This window comes from Rhea pennata, chromosome 1, assembly GCF_028389875.1.
Source record: "Rhea pennata isolate bPtePen1 chromosome 1, bPtePen1.pri, whole genome shotgun sequence".
In the NCBI taxonomy this organism is placed as follows: Eukaryota; Metazoa; Chordata; class Aves; order Rheiformes; family Rheidae; genus Rhea; species Rhea pennata.
In genome coordinates this window covers 115,583,503-115,600,374 of record NC_084663.1, presented here as the reverse complement: position 1 = coordinate 115,600,374, position 16,872 = coordinate 115,583,503, and the positions used below count along the sequence as shown (strand labels likewise).

The 16,872-nt window shown below is 33.7% G+C and overlaps 1 protein-coding gene across 4 annotated transcripts in view; it reads left to right on the top strand.

Moving 5' to 3' along the window:
- LTN1 (listerin E3 ubiquitin protein ligase 1) overlaps positions 1–16,872 on the top strand; it is a 36,056-nt gene that overhangs the window by 15,817 nt on the left and 3,367 nt on the right. Inside the window, exons 16-31 of one of the 4 annotated variants that reach the window (XR_009961041.1) lie at positions 609–810; positions 1,665–1,824; positions 2,011–2,115; positions 2,398–2,540; positions 4,290–4,425; positions 5,350–5,494; positions 7,389–7,602; positions 7,876–8,113; positions 9,024–9,098; positions 10,058–10,244; positions 10,615–10,786; positions 11,908–12,128; positions 12,646–12,840; positions 13,521–13,688; positions 14,412–14,537; positions 15,269–15,541. Coding sequence is in view for 2 of the 4 variants with exons in the window: in XM_062598110.1 (XP_062454094.1) it covers positions 609–810; positions 1,665–1,824; positions 2,011–2,115; positions 2,398–2,540; positions 4,290–4,425; positions 5,350–5,494; positions 7,389–7,602; positions 7,876–8,113; positions 9,024–9,098; positions 10,058–10,244; positions 10,615–10,786; positions 11,908–12,128; positions 12,646–12,840; positions 13,521–13,688; positions 14,412–14,474 (2,424 nt within the window). In the remaining 2 variants the exon portion in view is untranslated. Of the gene's footprint in view, positions 1–608; positions 811–1,664; positions 1,825–2,010; positions 2,116–2,397; positions 2,541–4,289; positions 4,426–5,349; positions 5,495–7,388; positions 7,603–7,875; positions 8,114–9,023; positions 9,099–10,057; positions 10,245–10,614; positions 10,787–11,907; positions 12,129–12,645; positions 12,841–13,520; positions 13,689–14,411; positions 15,542–16,872 lie in introns of those variants that run through there. The other 3 variants (XR_009961042.1, XM_062598126.1, XM_062598110.1) reach the window with 3 other exon arrangements.

The following is a 16,872-nucleotide window of genomic DNA, read 5'->3' as shown; positions in this document are numbered from 1 at the left end:
TTCTCTTGCTGGAAGAGAAAAACTGTATAGTTGTGGCCCCACTGAGTACTACTGAAAGAAGTCAGAATTTATGAAAATACCCTTTTCTTCGTGGAACACCAGAAATTTAACGCTAACTTTCTGAATTAAAGTCCAACAGAATATGCCTCATAAGGGTGTTCTTGTATTTGTCTTCTATAAGATTACTTTTGTGAGAGGATTCCGATATCTTCAGAGGAATATGAATTGCTGACTGTAAATAAAATGTTGGCATATGTGGAATGGAGAGAAAGGAAATTATTTCCATGTCCAACCACCAGTCTTCAGTAACCCTCGTATTTCTTGTACCTTTCATAAGATATTTAGAGCTCTAAAGATGCATATTTATTTCTCGGGCAGCAATGCAGTTTCAAGTTACTTCTGTGCATTTGTTTATTTAACTGCTGAAATTTGATACAAATTGAATTTATATAGGAATGGCTCATCTTTACTATTATGCTTTCAGTGGTAGTTTGACTGTCTTGGTTATTTTTTTAAGTAACTATGAATTTTCAATATTTTATAACTCTTTTGCATATAATAGTAAAATGTTACTAATTGTTCATACTTTTTTTATGCACATATTACAGTGGATGCATAAACCTCTTTTGGAAGGAAGGCTAAGTGTGAATTGTGAGCGTTTGGGATCATATGTTAAGCTGTGCGGCTCAACAAAACTTTCAGGCCACCTGTGTACTTCAGCCTTATTAGGTAAAATGGTGCTGTTTATGTTGGAAAATGGTGTACTCCATGGATGTGATGATGCCGAAGGAAAGAAAATTGACAATATATGTAAGTTACAATGCTACAACTTAAAGGAATTTGACTTTATAGTAGTTATAATCCAACCAAAATTGGTAATTTGAAATGAACAGTAAAGATTTGGCATATAAATATCACAAATCATCCTTTCATCCTTTACATTGTTTGCTTTAGTTTGCCTTAAACTCATACTTTAAGTACAGTGTTTGTATTTCTAGGACTTCTGTGATTACATGCATGCTGTCTCAGCAGAACTTTGAAGTTAACGTTTGAATTTATGCTGAACTTAAAAGTTATTCTTTGCCAAAATATTTGCAGTGCATTGGCATCAGTGGGCAATAGGATATATCTATACCACCGAATAAATGTCTTGAAAGTTTTTACCTGAGCACAAAAATATTTTGAGGCAGTATTTTCTCTTAATTCCACCAAGCAGAACTTGTTTATTTATGGAATGCTTATATTCAAATTCTTAAATCAGACCTATAATTATGAAATTAGCTCTTTGTTTCCAAAATCTTGCTATGAAGAGAAGTGTATTTGTTTCATCTAAGTCTTTGTGAGTTGATAAAGAAGCCATATGTTAACTGTTAACACTAGATTTATTTTTTCTGAATTTAGATCTTGATTGCCTTATCTGCAAGAAGTAAGAGATTGGAGAAGAGTTAGTCCTTGCCACGTGTGTTTTGTTTTAAAATCTCCTGTACGTCTAGGATTGATTATTGTAAATTGTTTGTGTATTACAATGCAGTAGCAGTATCCAATTCATGCTCTAAAGCACCTGAAATTGTATGTAAATGCCAACTACTTAATGTGTTAAAACTTCTGAAACTTTTGGCATATGCGCTGAATATATTCAGTAGTTACTTTTGTTGTTTAATTAGTTGCAGAACTGCTGTACTCATTACAATGGATTGAAGAATTGGAGAATCCTCCTTATCTGCTTCTCGAATATCTGCATATGTTAGAAGAAATGCACATCACATATGAGAAGTTCAATACGCTTAGTAATACAACTAAACTTCATCAAACAATATTTGATAGGTATGCATGAACAAGTAAAACCTCTGAAATAATACAGCTCCTTATGCAGTGCAAAATTTGAAGCTGCAGTTAACTGTTTAGTGCCACCACATTTCCTTGTGTGTTGATTCTAACTTCGTACCAATGCTTTTGTGGTGAACTACGCAACTGTGTGTGTTAACCAGGGTCTTTATTCTTCCTTTTAAGATCGGAGGAACATGGAAGATTGTGGTCCTTAACCATGGCTAAAGTGATCTGTGATGGAAAGACTGGATCGTGTGGAATGAAACAACTTTTTAAAACAAGTGAAGGGTATCTTAATACTACAGGCTATATAATGTTGTTTATATTGCAGCTGTTGATAACGTTAAGTGGTATTGATTCTGAAGAATGGCATCTGAAGATTGATTTTTTTTTTTTTTTAGTATGGATGTATATGCATAGTATGTAAAAGTGAAAATCGTTTTAGTGTATAGGTTTAGTTAAATCACAGGATATTTTGTAGTCCTGTGACTATTATAAACCAACTGACGTTTTGTTTATTAGTGAATTTGGGGGTTTGTTTTATTCTTGGTGTTGTGTTTGTGTGAACAGGTTTCTTCCGTTAACAGAGGGCAGATTGCATACACTTCAGTGTCTCTCATCGTTTTTAATTGAGGAAGAAAAGAAAGAACTTGTCTTCGACTGTGTGGCCAAACTCATGACTTGCAAGCAGACAGAGCTCTCTAATACTGATGGTCAGTATGTTCTTAACTCATCCAACTTCATTAGAATTTAAGAACGTTATTTTGTAATAATGCTTGCCTTTAAGACATCATATCATTTTTACTAGAAGAAACACCTTTGCAGTTGTTCATACATTTCTTCTAAAGTGTTTGGCACAGGGATTTGCTGTGTTATTAAGCTTAAGCTACACTGCCTGGTACAAAATTAGAACTGAAGGATTTAATTTGTTAAACAATTTTGATACTGCCCTACTTATTGCTTGCTTTGCATGATTTAGACACTGACATCTGTAGGTACTGAAATTTCATTTAAACATTTAGGCTCTATAGTGTGTATAGAAACATAAGTATTGTCAGCTGGTGGCATCATGATTGTTTTTAGATATTTTACTAGGAGCTTTTTCAAAGTTTATGGATAATTTTTGAGTAAATCTTCCAGTGCATATGCAGCAGCTTTGACTTAACATGCTGTACCACATGTAACAGCTTTTGAAAAATTATTTAATGAGGTGATTGGGATGTTACAATATTACTTTGAGTGTCCTTTAGAAAACCTATTTATTTGCACAACCTTGTTTCTTTTCAAGAAGAATCTTCAGAACAGAGTTCTTCCATATGTTTGAATTAAGTGCAGTTTAAAACAGGAAGCCCGCTCGTCACTCTCTTCATTCTTTCATGCTTTCTTACACATACCCTTTTTGATCAGGCTATATAAAACTTGAAATTGATTTGTGTTTTTAACAATACTGTTCTGAAGTTAAACTGAAGAAACTATCTGTAGCAATTTGAAATTGCATCTGTCTGCAGTAGGCAGTGTCCTCACATTTTCAGGTTACTTCTTTCAGATAGGTGTCTTTGAAGTGTGAACTTCTAAATATTAGTTTTATTCAGCAGTTGAGAGAAGTCTGGGTTGTTTCTATTGTGTTAGTTCTCCTAACACTTGTTCTTGAGATTTAGATTTTTAACCTTTCCTGTCTTTTTGAGTGAACCACTGAACCAGCCAAATGTAGGTGTGAAATTTAAAGTGGAAGATAGGAAAATGAATTTTCACTATTCCTTAGTCATGGAGTGCTCAATCAGTCCATACCTTGAGACCATATTTTTCTTTCTGCTGCTTGTCATTATCCCAAGGATTGCTGATCAGAAAATATATACCCAAATTTTCCTACTAAGTGTGATCTAGGGTGTGGGTTGACCATTCAGGTTTTTGTTTTTGTTCAAATCATGAAAGTGCTACTAAAGTTCTTGTAAATCATTGCATTGCTGCTTACGTGAAGTGAGCTTTTTTGCAATGCACATGTTCACAGTGCGTGTTAACACAGTGCACTGTTAACAGTGTTCAGTTTCTTGTCATCAGACTTGAGAAATGTCCTTGTTCTCCAAGAAATAGAAGTGCATGCCGTTTTCTGTAAAAATGATGAACAGAAAGAATACAGCTGTTGTACTTAATTGTGAAAGTGAAAACTAACACTTTCAGGGCAGTATTGACATTCACAGTTTGCAGTGAATAAGATCTAGTGTTGTGGGGGTTGTTTGTTTTTAATTTTGGTTGAATGTAGTATTTTTGATTTAATAATGGAAATTCTGGATGAACTATTGAAAGAAAAAGATTTGGGTATATCCGTTATAATGTTAATATTTTAACATTAAATACAGATTAAAAGATCCAGTCCATTAACACACCTTTTAATGTTTGTCTTGATAATTAAAACCTATTGCACATGCATTATTATTTTTTTTCACATTATATTTTTATTATAGGAGCATTCGGGTGTCTTTCCATCTTGAACTCCTGCTTGAATGACAGAAGTATTGATTGTGATCGCTTACTACCTGGAATACTAAAAATCATAATATCTTGGAAAAATGATAATGAAGACAGCTTTCTTTTTAGCTGGTGGGTGCAACTTTGAGATACTTTGACTTTTTTGGGGGGGAAAGGATTTAAAAATACAGAATGGTCCACTAACTCAAGCAAAATCAACATTTTTTTTTTTTTTTTTGGTAAAACACTTGACATCTGCTACATTAATACTGCATTTTTAAGCCTTTGTAAAACTGGATCCCTCAGTTTGACATACCTGTATTTAAGTATTTGATAAATCATTACTAAAGACTATGGCTGTAGTGCTTGAAAGTGGGTATATGAAAGCATGCAAGTAGCATGAAAAAAATGTGAGTGCCAAACTTAATGTCTTTTAAAAAAAAAAAAAAAAAAAAAAAAAATCTGGACCTGAAAATGTAACTTAGAAAATTTAGCTTCCAGCAAGGAGTGAAAATTATCTGAGTTTCATCTATCTTGAGCATAGTGAGGAAAAATCCTCATAACATAGTCCCAAAATAATGTACTGGATTGGGACATTTGAAGTCTTATATTTGAAAACTGGTCATTTTATTAGTAATACAAAAAAATTTTTTTTAATCTAGTTAAAATTGCTAAATTTTGCAAATAACCTAAGTATATTGTTTGAGTTACTATGTTGGTAAGCAAATTGTACGATTTTTTTACTTGTACAAGTAGAGATAAAATGCATGTTCTAAATGTTTTAAATACATGTTTTAAAAACATGTTTTAAAGTAACATGCAAATGAACAGGTATTTCTGATGGTATGTTTTGTGTCTGTTAGCTTGTATATAAGTTAGGATTGCTAGTTAATGTAGGATTCAAACCATGTAAGTTAGAGTAAGGGTATGAAAAGTACATAGAGCAGAGCTTAGTATAAGACTAATTCCTCCGAAGAGAAGCAGCAAGGTAAAAACACAAGTACTTTGTTCCTTCAACATGAAGATATGTAAACGTCAGTTGTATTTTTATTGCAGCAGTCTGAAGGAAACAAGTGCTCAGTTGCTGGCTTTCAACATAGAGATGATCCGTTTCCTTTCTTTGTTGCTGAAGTATTCTACAACTCCTTTGGCTGACAGTGAATGGGACTTTATCATGTGCTCCATGTTGGCTTGGTTAGAGGTAAAATGAAGGAGATTATTGTTAACCATCACATTTCCTCTTAGAGCATTCTGCTACTGCCCTCTGAGCCTACAAGACTGACTTTTCCTAGCTTACTTTTCATTGTAATCTCCTCCTTGGAGAGAAAACAAACAAACCCTCAGTTGTTATCTTAGTGTGCTCTCTTGCTAGACCTTTTATCCTAAATCTTAGAATGTAGTATGTTAAAATTTTGCTTTATTTTTATATGAGCATCTTTACAAAATAGAAAGGTGTATATCAGGATAGCACAGTAAAGCATTGTAGAAACTGTTTTAAGTAGCAATCAGATTTGTTCAAAAGATGCACAGGGGTTACCAAGAAGAATGGAAATCAGAGTAATAGTAATGATTCAGATAGAATTTGGAACATGATGGTTTTAAGCATTTTAACTTTTTCCATCTCTTGTGGTAACTTTCTAGTGCTTTGGAAGAATGAACTATGTGTTCAGGATTTCAAAGATATTTTTTAAAAAAGTTATCCCAACAAAATATGGAAGTAAAACCAAATTTTACATACCACATCAGTGTTGCGTTTCCAGTTTTGATGTGCTTATTTCTTTAGATTATTCTCTGGATAGGCAGGGATGTAGTCATCTCAGTTTATCAAACATTTGATAGAAAGTTAGAAAGGATTGACAGAATTCTTTTTCATTGAGTTTTGGCAATGGTTGTGTGGCATAAAAGCACAAGCCTTTTCTGTATGTTGAGATGAAGTTGCATCTCTGGTGTAGTATATGTTTATTAGTGGTATTGATAATTAGAGAATAATTTTAAAATATTTCTGCTCTGGATCTCTATGCTGGAAGATAATCTGTAAAGCTGAAGTCTAACATGATGTATAAAACTGACTGAACAAAAGCGTCATCAGTCTATCAATACCCAAATGATTACGCAAAACTTAAATTCTAACAACTCTCAGAAAAGAAATCAAGGTGCGCAGCTGACTACTTTGAAATCAAATAAAGATAGAGAATCTCTGACCGTCTAGTCTCTGCTATTAAATTGCAGTGCCCTCCTTCAGTAGGGTAGAAGAACAGACACATCTCTTGGCAAAACACATTTCTTGAGTTTGAGGTTTGCCTCTATAGAAAAGATGAGATAAGTCTAACTCCAAGGGAGCATGATTTTTTATTTTCAAAAGGCAGATCATCAATAAAACGGAAAATATCATCAGAGCTGGAAACTTCCATGTGGTTTTTCTTGATGTCAGGATTCATCTTACTTGTACTGTATGTGCCTGTATGCTTAGTTTTCTTTTTAAAAAACAGTAATAGTTAACTTCTGTGGAAAAACTTCTTGCATAGATCAAATGCTTGGGAGTATTTTTAATATTTAGTGATTGTCTGGGACAAATAAAGAGGGAGGAGCTAGGTTGTGGGGAGGAAATCTACAGACAGCCCCTTAAATAATTCCAATTTACAGTAAGGTGTTGTCCATTTCTTTCTGTGACTTGAAGATAGAAACATGATGTATTAATACATTTCATATATTTGGAAGGGAAAAATGAGAGCACTTTGTATTGCAGTTTTGGCTTACTTGATGAGCTACATATGCGTACATTTCTACTTGAATCCACTTGGTGGCAGTTTCCTTCTATCATAAAGAAAGGCATATAAAGAAAGCAATCTAGTATTTTAACTCTTGGTGAGATTTGGAAATTCATTGTGATAACTTCAAAAAAAAAAATACAGATTGTTTTTAAACTTTTTTTTAACTTACAGTTCAAACTTACAGTTTCCAACTTGCAGCTGAGTTTTTTTTTTTGTGACATTGCACTTTCTAGTTTTATTTGTTTCTCTGTAGAATATGAATGTGAAGCAACTGTTGTTTTAAAACAAATTTATGGTGAAGAAATTCTTTTTTTTTTCTCCTAGACAACAAGTGAAAACCATTCACTTTATCATCTTCCACTTGTGCAACTTTTTGCTTGTGCCAGTTGTGACTTGGCATCTGCCCTTAGTGTTTACTTTGAAGCTGCAGCTCCTGAAACTATTGAAAACCTTCCTGTGAACTTGATCAGTGAATGGAAAGAATTCTTTTCTGAAGGAATTCACAATTTGCTGTTACCCTTATTGGTGAAAGTCACAGGCAAGTATATGGTAACTGACAAGGACAGTAATAGTGAATATATGATATAAGTCAGATCAGTCAGAAATAGAACTTGATAGGCCATGTTTTTAATTTTATGCTAATTAATAATTACAGTTAACTTTCTGTGACCCTTAAGATTAGGTATATTTTAAGTGCAGTCTGAGTTGTTTCTAGTTAAGCTTGCTTAATGTTGATATCCATGCATTCTGTATCGCAACTTGTTTTTTTTTTGTTTTTTTTTTTTTTGTTTTTTTTTTCCATTTTAAATAGGAGAAACCAAAAATGCATCTGAAAGTGCTTTTCAGAACTCTGTATTAACATCTTTGGGTGAAGCTCTAACGTATATCTCGAAGGACCAGTTGTTAAACCATAAACTGCCAGCAAAGTTTGTTGCAGGCCAGAAAACAAATCTTCCAGATAAACTCCAGACTCTGTTAAACACATTATCTCCATTATTGCTCTTCCGGGCAAGACCTGTACAGATTTCTGTCTACCACATGTTGTATAAGTAAGAATCAACAAATTTCTCACTCCACTTTTTTTTTTTTTTTTTTTTTTAATGTGTTTTAGAAAATTCACTTACAGTTGTGTGTCTAGCAAAGTAATGTTTTGTTATGGGAGAAAACTGTTAACTGGGCAAGTTGTGTTCTGTGTCGGAGTATGTTATTTAAGGCTATGAATACTACGCTTACTTATAAAAGTAGACTAACTGTGTACTGAGAAATTCTACTACAGTACCTGAAAATATGATTTTATTTTCTGGTGAAACAGTACCATAGTTACTTAGTTATCAATATAAACTACCTATTTATAGGCCCTATTTCAACACTCATCCTAAAATGTAAACAGAAATGTTTCAGTATTGATCTGGGACTGTAAATATCACCAAATAGTATGATCCCTTATTTTCACTAATTTGGTAAAGAAAATGAAGTGAAGAAAAATACTTAGTATTCCTGTAAACTTGGTTATTTCTAATACCAAAAGATAGAATACAGATTTTGAAAACTAGTATGTGCATTTGATGGCTCTAAATGCAGATTGTAAGACAACTGACTTGATGGTAGCTTTAAAATCTTACTCTCATCTTTTATTGTACTGAGACATTGGTAATGGCCTTGCACTGAGATAGAGAAGCTTATTTTAGCATGATTTAGAAAGTTTAAAATGCTTGGAAAGCAGTTAAGCAAGATTATTTGCTCTTTCGGCCATCGTCGTTTAAGAGCCAAGTCTACAATGGTAACGTATCTATTAAAGGTTCTGTGTTTTTGTTAAGCAATAAAATATTAGTGGTTATTACTTATCAATAACATAGACACTGATAAGCAATGACCTAGGCATTACTTGTGTCAAAATATGTAGTCAGTAAAAATTGAATCTGTTTTTTTTTTCTTTTCTCTCCCCGTGTATCTCTATAGATTAATGCCTGAGTTGCCTAAGTTTGATGATGAAGATCTCAAATCTTATGGTGATGAAGAAGAGGAATCAGCATTGTATGGATTTTTTTGTCCTATTTTTCATTACTGTTTTCCCTATTTTTAGTATCTGTTTTATGGGTTTATATTTACAGCAGAGTAGTAGTCTGTCAGGAGATGTTAAGAGTAACAATGACATGGTTATGACAAAAGGGACATAAACATCGATATTATGTAATATAATTGTTTATATTTGCTTTTGTACTATTTACTGGACCAGTATTTGCAATTGTTTTCTAGGTATAGTTACTAGAGTAACTGCAGCATATGTCCTATATATTGTAAAATCTTGAGAGATTTTTATTGAACTGCTAAATTCAGCATGTTCCCAGCTGTACAGTTAACTTTAGTTTCATGGATTAATCCTCTTAGGTGAATTTATCCATGAACTGAAATAAAAGTGAAGACTTCCAAAATAAGTGTTTTATACAGCTTAAATTAGACAGTCTACAGTTTGAAGAGGGGATACTGTAAAGTTTCAAGAGGGGATATTACAATTTATTTATTTATTTTTAATCTTAGCTCAGTAACTAAAAGTATGTTTTACTATGGAGTTAAAGTCTTTTTAATCTAATGCAAAATGCAAACCAAACGCATCCAGTGATTAGGAGATAGATTGTTCACTAGCTGCTTTGTTAGTGTGATTTGGCAAACGCAGAAGCAAGCCAGCACTCCATGATATAGGTTAAAGCTGCTCAGACATGGACCAAATTCATCCTTTCAGATAAAGCGATCAGCATTCAGTTTATATTCTTCTTGCAGGGGGTAAAGAGATCAATTGCCCACTTGAAAAAAATGGACTATTAGAATACAGCACTAGTGTGCAAATCTGGAAGTGAGTTTTCCTGTATTAAAACACCCCTTTGATCTACATGTACACTTGTACTAATAGGATGGTAGATACCCTGTAAATATAAATTCAGTTAATCTTCTACTGAAGTTTTTTGCATACTATGCGAGGTAATATTTTTCCATAGATCACCTCCCGCAGCTGTTATGTCTGTCCTGGCCACTCAAGAACTCCTGCTAGAAAACATTCTAGAATGCATTCCAGTTGGAGAATTTGCAGTTATCCAGCCACTTAGTGATGAGTTCTGCCTTGTTCTGGGATATCTTCTCACTTGGAAGTTAACGTTAACTTTCTTCAAAGCAGCTTCTTCCCAGGTATATACTTTTTTTCCCCCCCCCCCCCCCCTTTTAATGGAATTATTTGGCTTCTAGAATTAGTGGTATTCTAAAAGCTTCAACAGAACTAGACTTATGCAGTGTGATAATTTGGGCTGGTAGTATTACAGTAATAATGATTAAAGATTTGTTAACAGATGATTCTTTGTTACTTTTTCAAACAACTTTGCTGCATTTTCTAATTTTGTAATCACTGAGAAGGCTGCAGAGAGCTAAATTATCCTCCCAAACAAACACTTATTTCAAACCACAGGATTGCTTTTCCTCCCTACACAAACATATCTGTACCATATGAAGGACAAACTAATTTTTATTAAATTTCCTCTATTTTTTGCTTTTGTCCAATCAGCTGCGAGTTCTCTACTCACAATACCTGAGAAGAACTAAAAGCTTGAATAAACTGCTTTATCATTTGTTCAGGCTAATGCCTGAAAACCCTATCATTTCTGGGCCGACTTCTGAAGTTCCAAATAAGGATACAAAAACTTTCTTTACAGAAGAACTTAATTTAAATGTTAAAGGTTAGTAAAAATGTATTTGATATTTGTGCATTTGCGAGTTTTGATATTTCAAAGGCTTAAATATACATTTCTACTTAAATACATATTTAGAAGATCTTTTCTATAGAAACGCCACCCACCCACCCACCTACGTACATATGAAAATTTTTGACAGTCTTTCCTAAATGTGAAGCTTAGCCACATTAGAACTATTGAACAGAAAACTTGGGGAGGGGGAAGGAAATGCTTTAATAACAGATTGTCACTAATAGTGACAAAGTATTATTTCTGCATTGTCTGAATCTAAATGTATGCAAAAATTCTAAAATATTAAAAATACGGTCTAGCCTGGGACTTCTCAAATGTTTCTAGGTTTTTTTGATGCTAAATAGAGTTTTAAAAAACTTTAATATACAAACAGAAGCAAAAAATAAATATTTTAATATAGTAAGATTTTTCAAAACATTTAAAACTTGTTAAATTGTCTGTTTGCATCACATGGTTCAGAAGAACTTGAGTTAATCAACCATAATGATAGAAAATAAACTACCTGTTTTTTCTAGCTGAGAAACATGAAGAATTACTTTTGAAAGTTACTTCATTGAAATTATTTTATATCCCTCTAGAGACGTGAGCAAAAATGCTGAGATTTCATTTCTTAATTTTGTGCTTGAATAGCATTGTGTTGCAGAACAGCTTATTTGGGTAACGGAGAGAAAGGAATGGGGAAGTTCGGGGAATTATTTGACAAAATGTCCCAAGAAAAGACTTGCCTTATCTCTCTGTACACTCTCAGAATACTGCAAACCTCAAATAAGCTCCAAATATCTCCTTGCTTGTTCCCTCCAAAGTCAGCTTTCTGTCATTTGTGGAAAATTATTATTGATTTCTGGTAGTCCATCTATAGTGCACCTCTAAATTGCAAGGTGAGCTTCCAGTTTGGAAGTGTTAGTCTGAAAAACAAAGAATAACAACAAGACTATGAAGTTATGGTATCAAATATGGAAGGGGCATATAAATGAAGTTCTGGTTACCATGGTGAGGATGGTATCAACATTTTTGTATGTGGTGTGGAAGAACCAACATTTGTTACTAATGGTATAGTATCTCAACAACATTTTTTTTCCCCACTCTCCTCACAGGTACAGGACTACTGTCATCTCAGATACCACACTTGGCTTGCTCTGTGTATCATATAACATTGAAAGACTTGCCAGCCATGGTTAGGCTGTGGTGGAATAGCTGTGAGAAACGTGTCTTCAATGTTGTAGATAAATTTACAAGCAAATATGTCAGCAGCGTGCTTTCTTCACAGGAAATAGCTTCTGTACAGACTAGCACCCAGTTATTTAATGGCATGACGGTTAGTAAGACTTTGTGTCCTTTTTTATTTGAGAATTTTGCAGACCTTTAAAGAAGTATTTCTTCTGAGAACCAGACTGTAATACAGGGTCTTGTATGATTGTATTTTTCTTATTTCAAATGACTGATGAGAACATAGTTTAGCTTGGTATCAGTGTATTAAGTTGATGCTGGTACTTACTAATATTCTGTGTTCTGAATAAATTAGAAGGATGATTTTCTTGGATGTTAGAGAAATTGAGGAGGTAAGTGAAAGATGCCACTGTTGGTATGCTGCTCCCTTTCTAGTAAATTTGAAAAATATAATGAGCCACTCAATTGAGAGATGGATAGCAATTTCTTGTTAGGCCCACCTATATCTTAGCAATCTTTATTTGCTTTGAGTAAAGTGTTTTTCTGTTCTAAGAAAAATATATCTGTAGTGAAGCATAAATGTTTCATATATATAAACACAAGAGATAAAAACTCTGTAATCAGAGAGCTATATACTACTTTAATATTTTCATTTTTTTTCACAGGTAAAAGCTCGATCTGCTGCACGGGAAGTCATTGCTACTTATTCAGTTGATGATATATTTATAGAACTAATAATACAGCTTCCATCAAATTACCCACTGGGATCCATAACAGTTGAAAGTGGAAAGAGGGTTGGTGTAGCTGTTCAGCAATGGCGCAATTGGATGCTGCAGTTGAGCACTTACCTTACACATCAGGTGAGTTTAGAGGAAGCTTTTAGTTTTGAAAATGTAAATAAGTCCTGATGATAGAAAAATAACCCTAGTAATATAATATCATTTAGATCTGTATAGCAGATCTCATCAGTAGAACTCAGTGTGCTATAGAATTGGTCATTCTTACCTACTTCTCTTCAGATGGTGAAACAGAGAGGTAGAATTAGCTGTCTAGTAAGTCATAATAAATCTGTGGCCAAAGCTGAGAATGTAGATCTTCTGAAACATAGCCCAGAGTCTGCTGTGTGTGGCAATGCTATCTCAACTATAATTTGAAAAAAAATGACTATGTGAAATTCTCCAGAAGACTGGTAGTGGTTGAAATTACATCGTATGTAGTTAGGAAAAAAAATAAGAAAAAAATAAGAAACGGGAAATGACATTTTTAAAATCACCTTTTTTAAATGTTCTTAAATGCATTCTTTTCATTGTGAGGGTTGTTTCTTAGTTCAGTTCATAGTTCTGTTTCTCTGTAGTTCATGTGTTGGCTTTGTAAACTACTCACAGCAGAAACTGCATGTAATTTCAGATTACGAAATCTTCAGGTAATGTGTATATGGCATGTAATGTCTTTGGGCCCTGTTGCCTTCATATGCTTATGGCTAACAGAGGATATTCTGAAGGGACTTTTTGATGTTAACAGCTATTTTTCTCTCTGTTAGAATGGAAGTATTATGGAAGGCTTGTCTTTGTGGAAAAATAATGTGGATAAACGTTTTGAGGGTGTTGAAGATTGCATGATCTGTTTCTCAGTCATTCATGGTTCCAACTATTCTCTTCCCAAAAAAGCTTGCAGAACATGCAAGAAAAAGTTTCATTCAGCCTGTTTGGTAAGTACCTAAACTATGTCTAAGTAGGCAAAATATCTATTAATAATTTAAAACAGGCATTTTTACTGTAATACCATCAATTCTCCATTATACTGATGGAGTTTTCTGGGATGAACTGAACTCATAAATGTTTTGCGTAGATTTTATACTAGGCTGTAAGGGCATTGAATGAGACATAGATTTCTGCACTTCACAAGCAGTATCTATCCCTTTTCTGTTCGCCAAGACAACCGTTACATCTACGTAGGGTGTAGCAACAGTATCTTGATGCATCTGCTCGTATAGGGGAATAGAAAAGGCTCCATTTAATTTAGGCAGCATGCTCTTCAGTAAACCCAGCTGGTCTTGGTATTTAACAGTTGACTATATCCAGGTCATTATAAACACTGGTTGTATGGTTACTGAGTATATCTGGAGCGGGTTGGTGACTGTATTGCCATACAGTGGAAAATTGTTGCTGTGTGTAAAAAACATTCATTTTCTACTCTCCTAAAATGAGACTGGATGAGATTTCTCTCATGCAGTGTGGGTGTGGTCCCCCACCGCATTGTGTGTATATACTCACACATCCCCAGACGGAAGAGTACTCCTTTCCGTTTTTTTTCCCCCTTTTTAAAAAATAGTAAATACTATCATAATTATCTTCATTGGCAAGTAATACTTGATTATTTGTAATAAAAGTGTTGGTATTGATTGTTTGTATATTAAATTGTTCTTTTTCAGTACAAATGGTTCACATCTAGCAACAAATCCACGTGTCCGCTTTGTCGAGAGACGTTTTTCTGAAATAAAATGGTCGGTGGTCTTTTCTATAAGCTAACCAGTAAATGAAGAGGAGGCATTTAAACTGTATGTTGAAAGAAGCTAATTACTTCTTTAAAATAATGTCAGTTACTTTGAATTCTTGACTAGTGGGATATGATCCATATTTACCTCTGGACTGTTTTTTGTAAAAGTTTAAAGATTCTTCTTTGATATAAAGAAATATATAAGAATAATTTATTTTAATTTGTATATTTTTTAAGTGTTACGGTATGTTAAAAATTTAGAAGTGATGCAGAGTTATGTCTAAAAAGTGGTGTTTAAGCCACAGCATAGTTGATTCAAACCTCTTATTTTAGCTATATTCTGACATGGAGTTATGCACTTAAGTCAGATCATGCCTCTTAATATACATACACATAGATTTACCATAGCTGGTATGAAGAATTGAGTTTTTGATTATAGTAAATGTACATTTATTATAGTTCCTCTTAGGGAAAAAATGGATATTACTGTTATACATTAAATTTAGCGCATGGGATTAAGGTGATTACTTTGTATTAAAGAATAAAACCTAAACACAGCATGATCTAAATTAAGATGTTTATAAATTGAGCTTTAACCTTTAACAGTCTGATTTTCTCAAAAAACCTCAGCCATCTAGCAACCTAAAAATATGAGAATGCCAAAGCCCAAGTTAGCACGGAGGGAGCAAAGTCATTCCTGCATGACAGTGCAAAAGACTACCTACTTATTATAGATAGGATTTAAAGAGAAGACATGCACACTGATCAACTCGTGTGTTTTCATTATTTCAGTTAATGTCTTCACCATCTGCCAAATAAGCTGTCACTGAATCTCCACTGTACTTCCACTGTCCAGTCAGGACTTGTTTGCTAACTGAACGTGACAGATATATCAGAATCTAATGTTGTCTGCATTTCACTATTTTTTTCATGTTTCTTTCTTTTTTTTTTTTTTTTTTTTTTTTTTTTTTAACAGCAGTAGCATAGTAATATGTTCTAAGTTGGATGGTATTGTTCTGTGCTAGATTTCTTGGAAAGGTCAATAAAATGTAAAGAATAGATGAATTTTATCAGTCTCTGTATTCTTTGGATTATCATCTCTTCCTCTGTGTGACAGACTTTCAGAATTAATAGTTTAAATTTTCAGATCATGACTTTTTTGCATACACAGTTAGCTTTACTTCATCAGCTGATCTTCAGATGCTGAATATTTTCTCGAAGTTGGAAAAGAGGGCTTAAAAAAATATTTTTAAAGCTGTTCATAATTGAATGTAATTGGATTTCAATTACATGGAACGCTCAGTTTCCAGAACAGAAATTTCTCTGATCTTTTTTGAGAAAGAGATAATGGGAAACATTAAACTGGTAGGAGAAAAAAAGGCTAACAGAAAACACGCACTGAGGAGCAAGTTCTATTGTTTTTGTAATTGCTGATACTAAAACTCTGGAATTATTATTTTTTTTTCTTGTATCATTTGTCTCAAAAAAACACTCATTATTCCAAATGACGTCTTTTCAATTTAGATAATTGATGTGAAGGTGAATTTTTGTTGACCAAATATTGTTTAAAAAAGAGCTCTCTATCTAAACTCACATAGTAGACCTTGTAAATTGCCTACTCAAAAGCCTTTTGCGGAGCCTTTGTCTCAGTTCTGGTGAATACAAGTCCAGGGGAGCGGAAACTTTGTTTTCTTGGCAAGTTTGACCCTACATAGACAGCATGTATCTGCCATGCAGCTTATTCTCATGTGTGTTGAATGCAGGAACAGGTCTCCTGAAACTCTCTATGAAGTGTTTCATTCTTTGCTCATGCTCTAGGAGAAAGGAATAGGTGTACTCTAAAAAACAGTGAGCATTCATGTAGACCTCTGTGTGCACAGATAGGCCAAATTACTTTTTTCAGTCCTTATAATTTTGCTTTCAGTAGTCCCGAGTTTTCACAAGGATGATGAATCAGAATCAGTTCTTGCAGTACTCATCTGTGTTTTAAGTTGGATTGCACTTTGAACAGTTGTTCTACTAAAATTACAGCCAACAGCATGACACTTACTGACTCAAGTTTTATTACAGTATTTATACAGATATATTGTCCAAAAATCCAATTGCTAGATAGTCCAGTGTTTTTCCCTCTTCTGATTATTCTGCCCTATATGATGTATTCTAAAACCACACATGCTGTTGAAGTGTTGTGACCTGTTGTGCCAGATGACTGCCCATTTTTTCCTTTCATTACTGCTCTTTAAATTAGTTCTTTTGTTGTAACTAAGAACTAGATGGACTAATTAAACCTCCCTTTTGTTCAGCTTGCAGTTTAACTGTTATGTGCTTTGTCTGCGTCTTAAAACTGTCTTTTGATGTGATTCTTTTCTTCAAAGCAGCCTAGCTTTCTGCTGGCT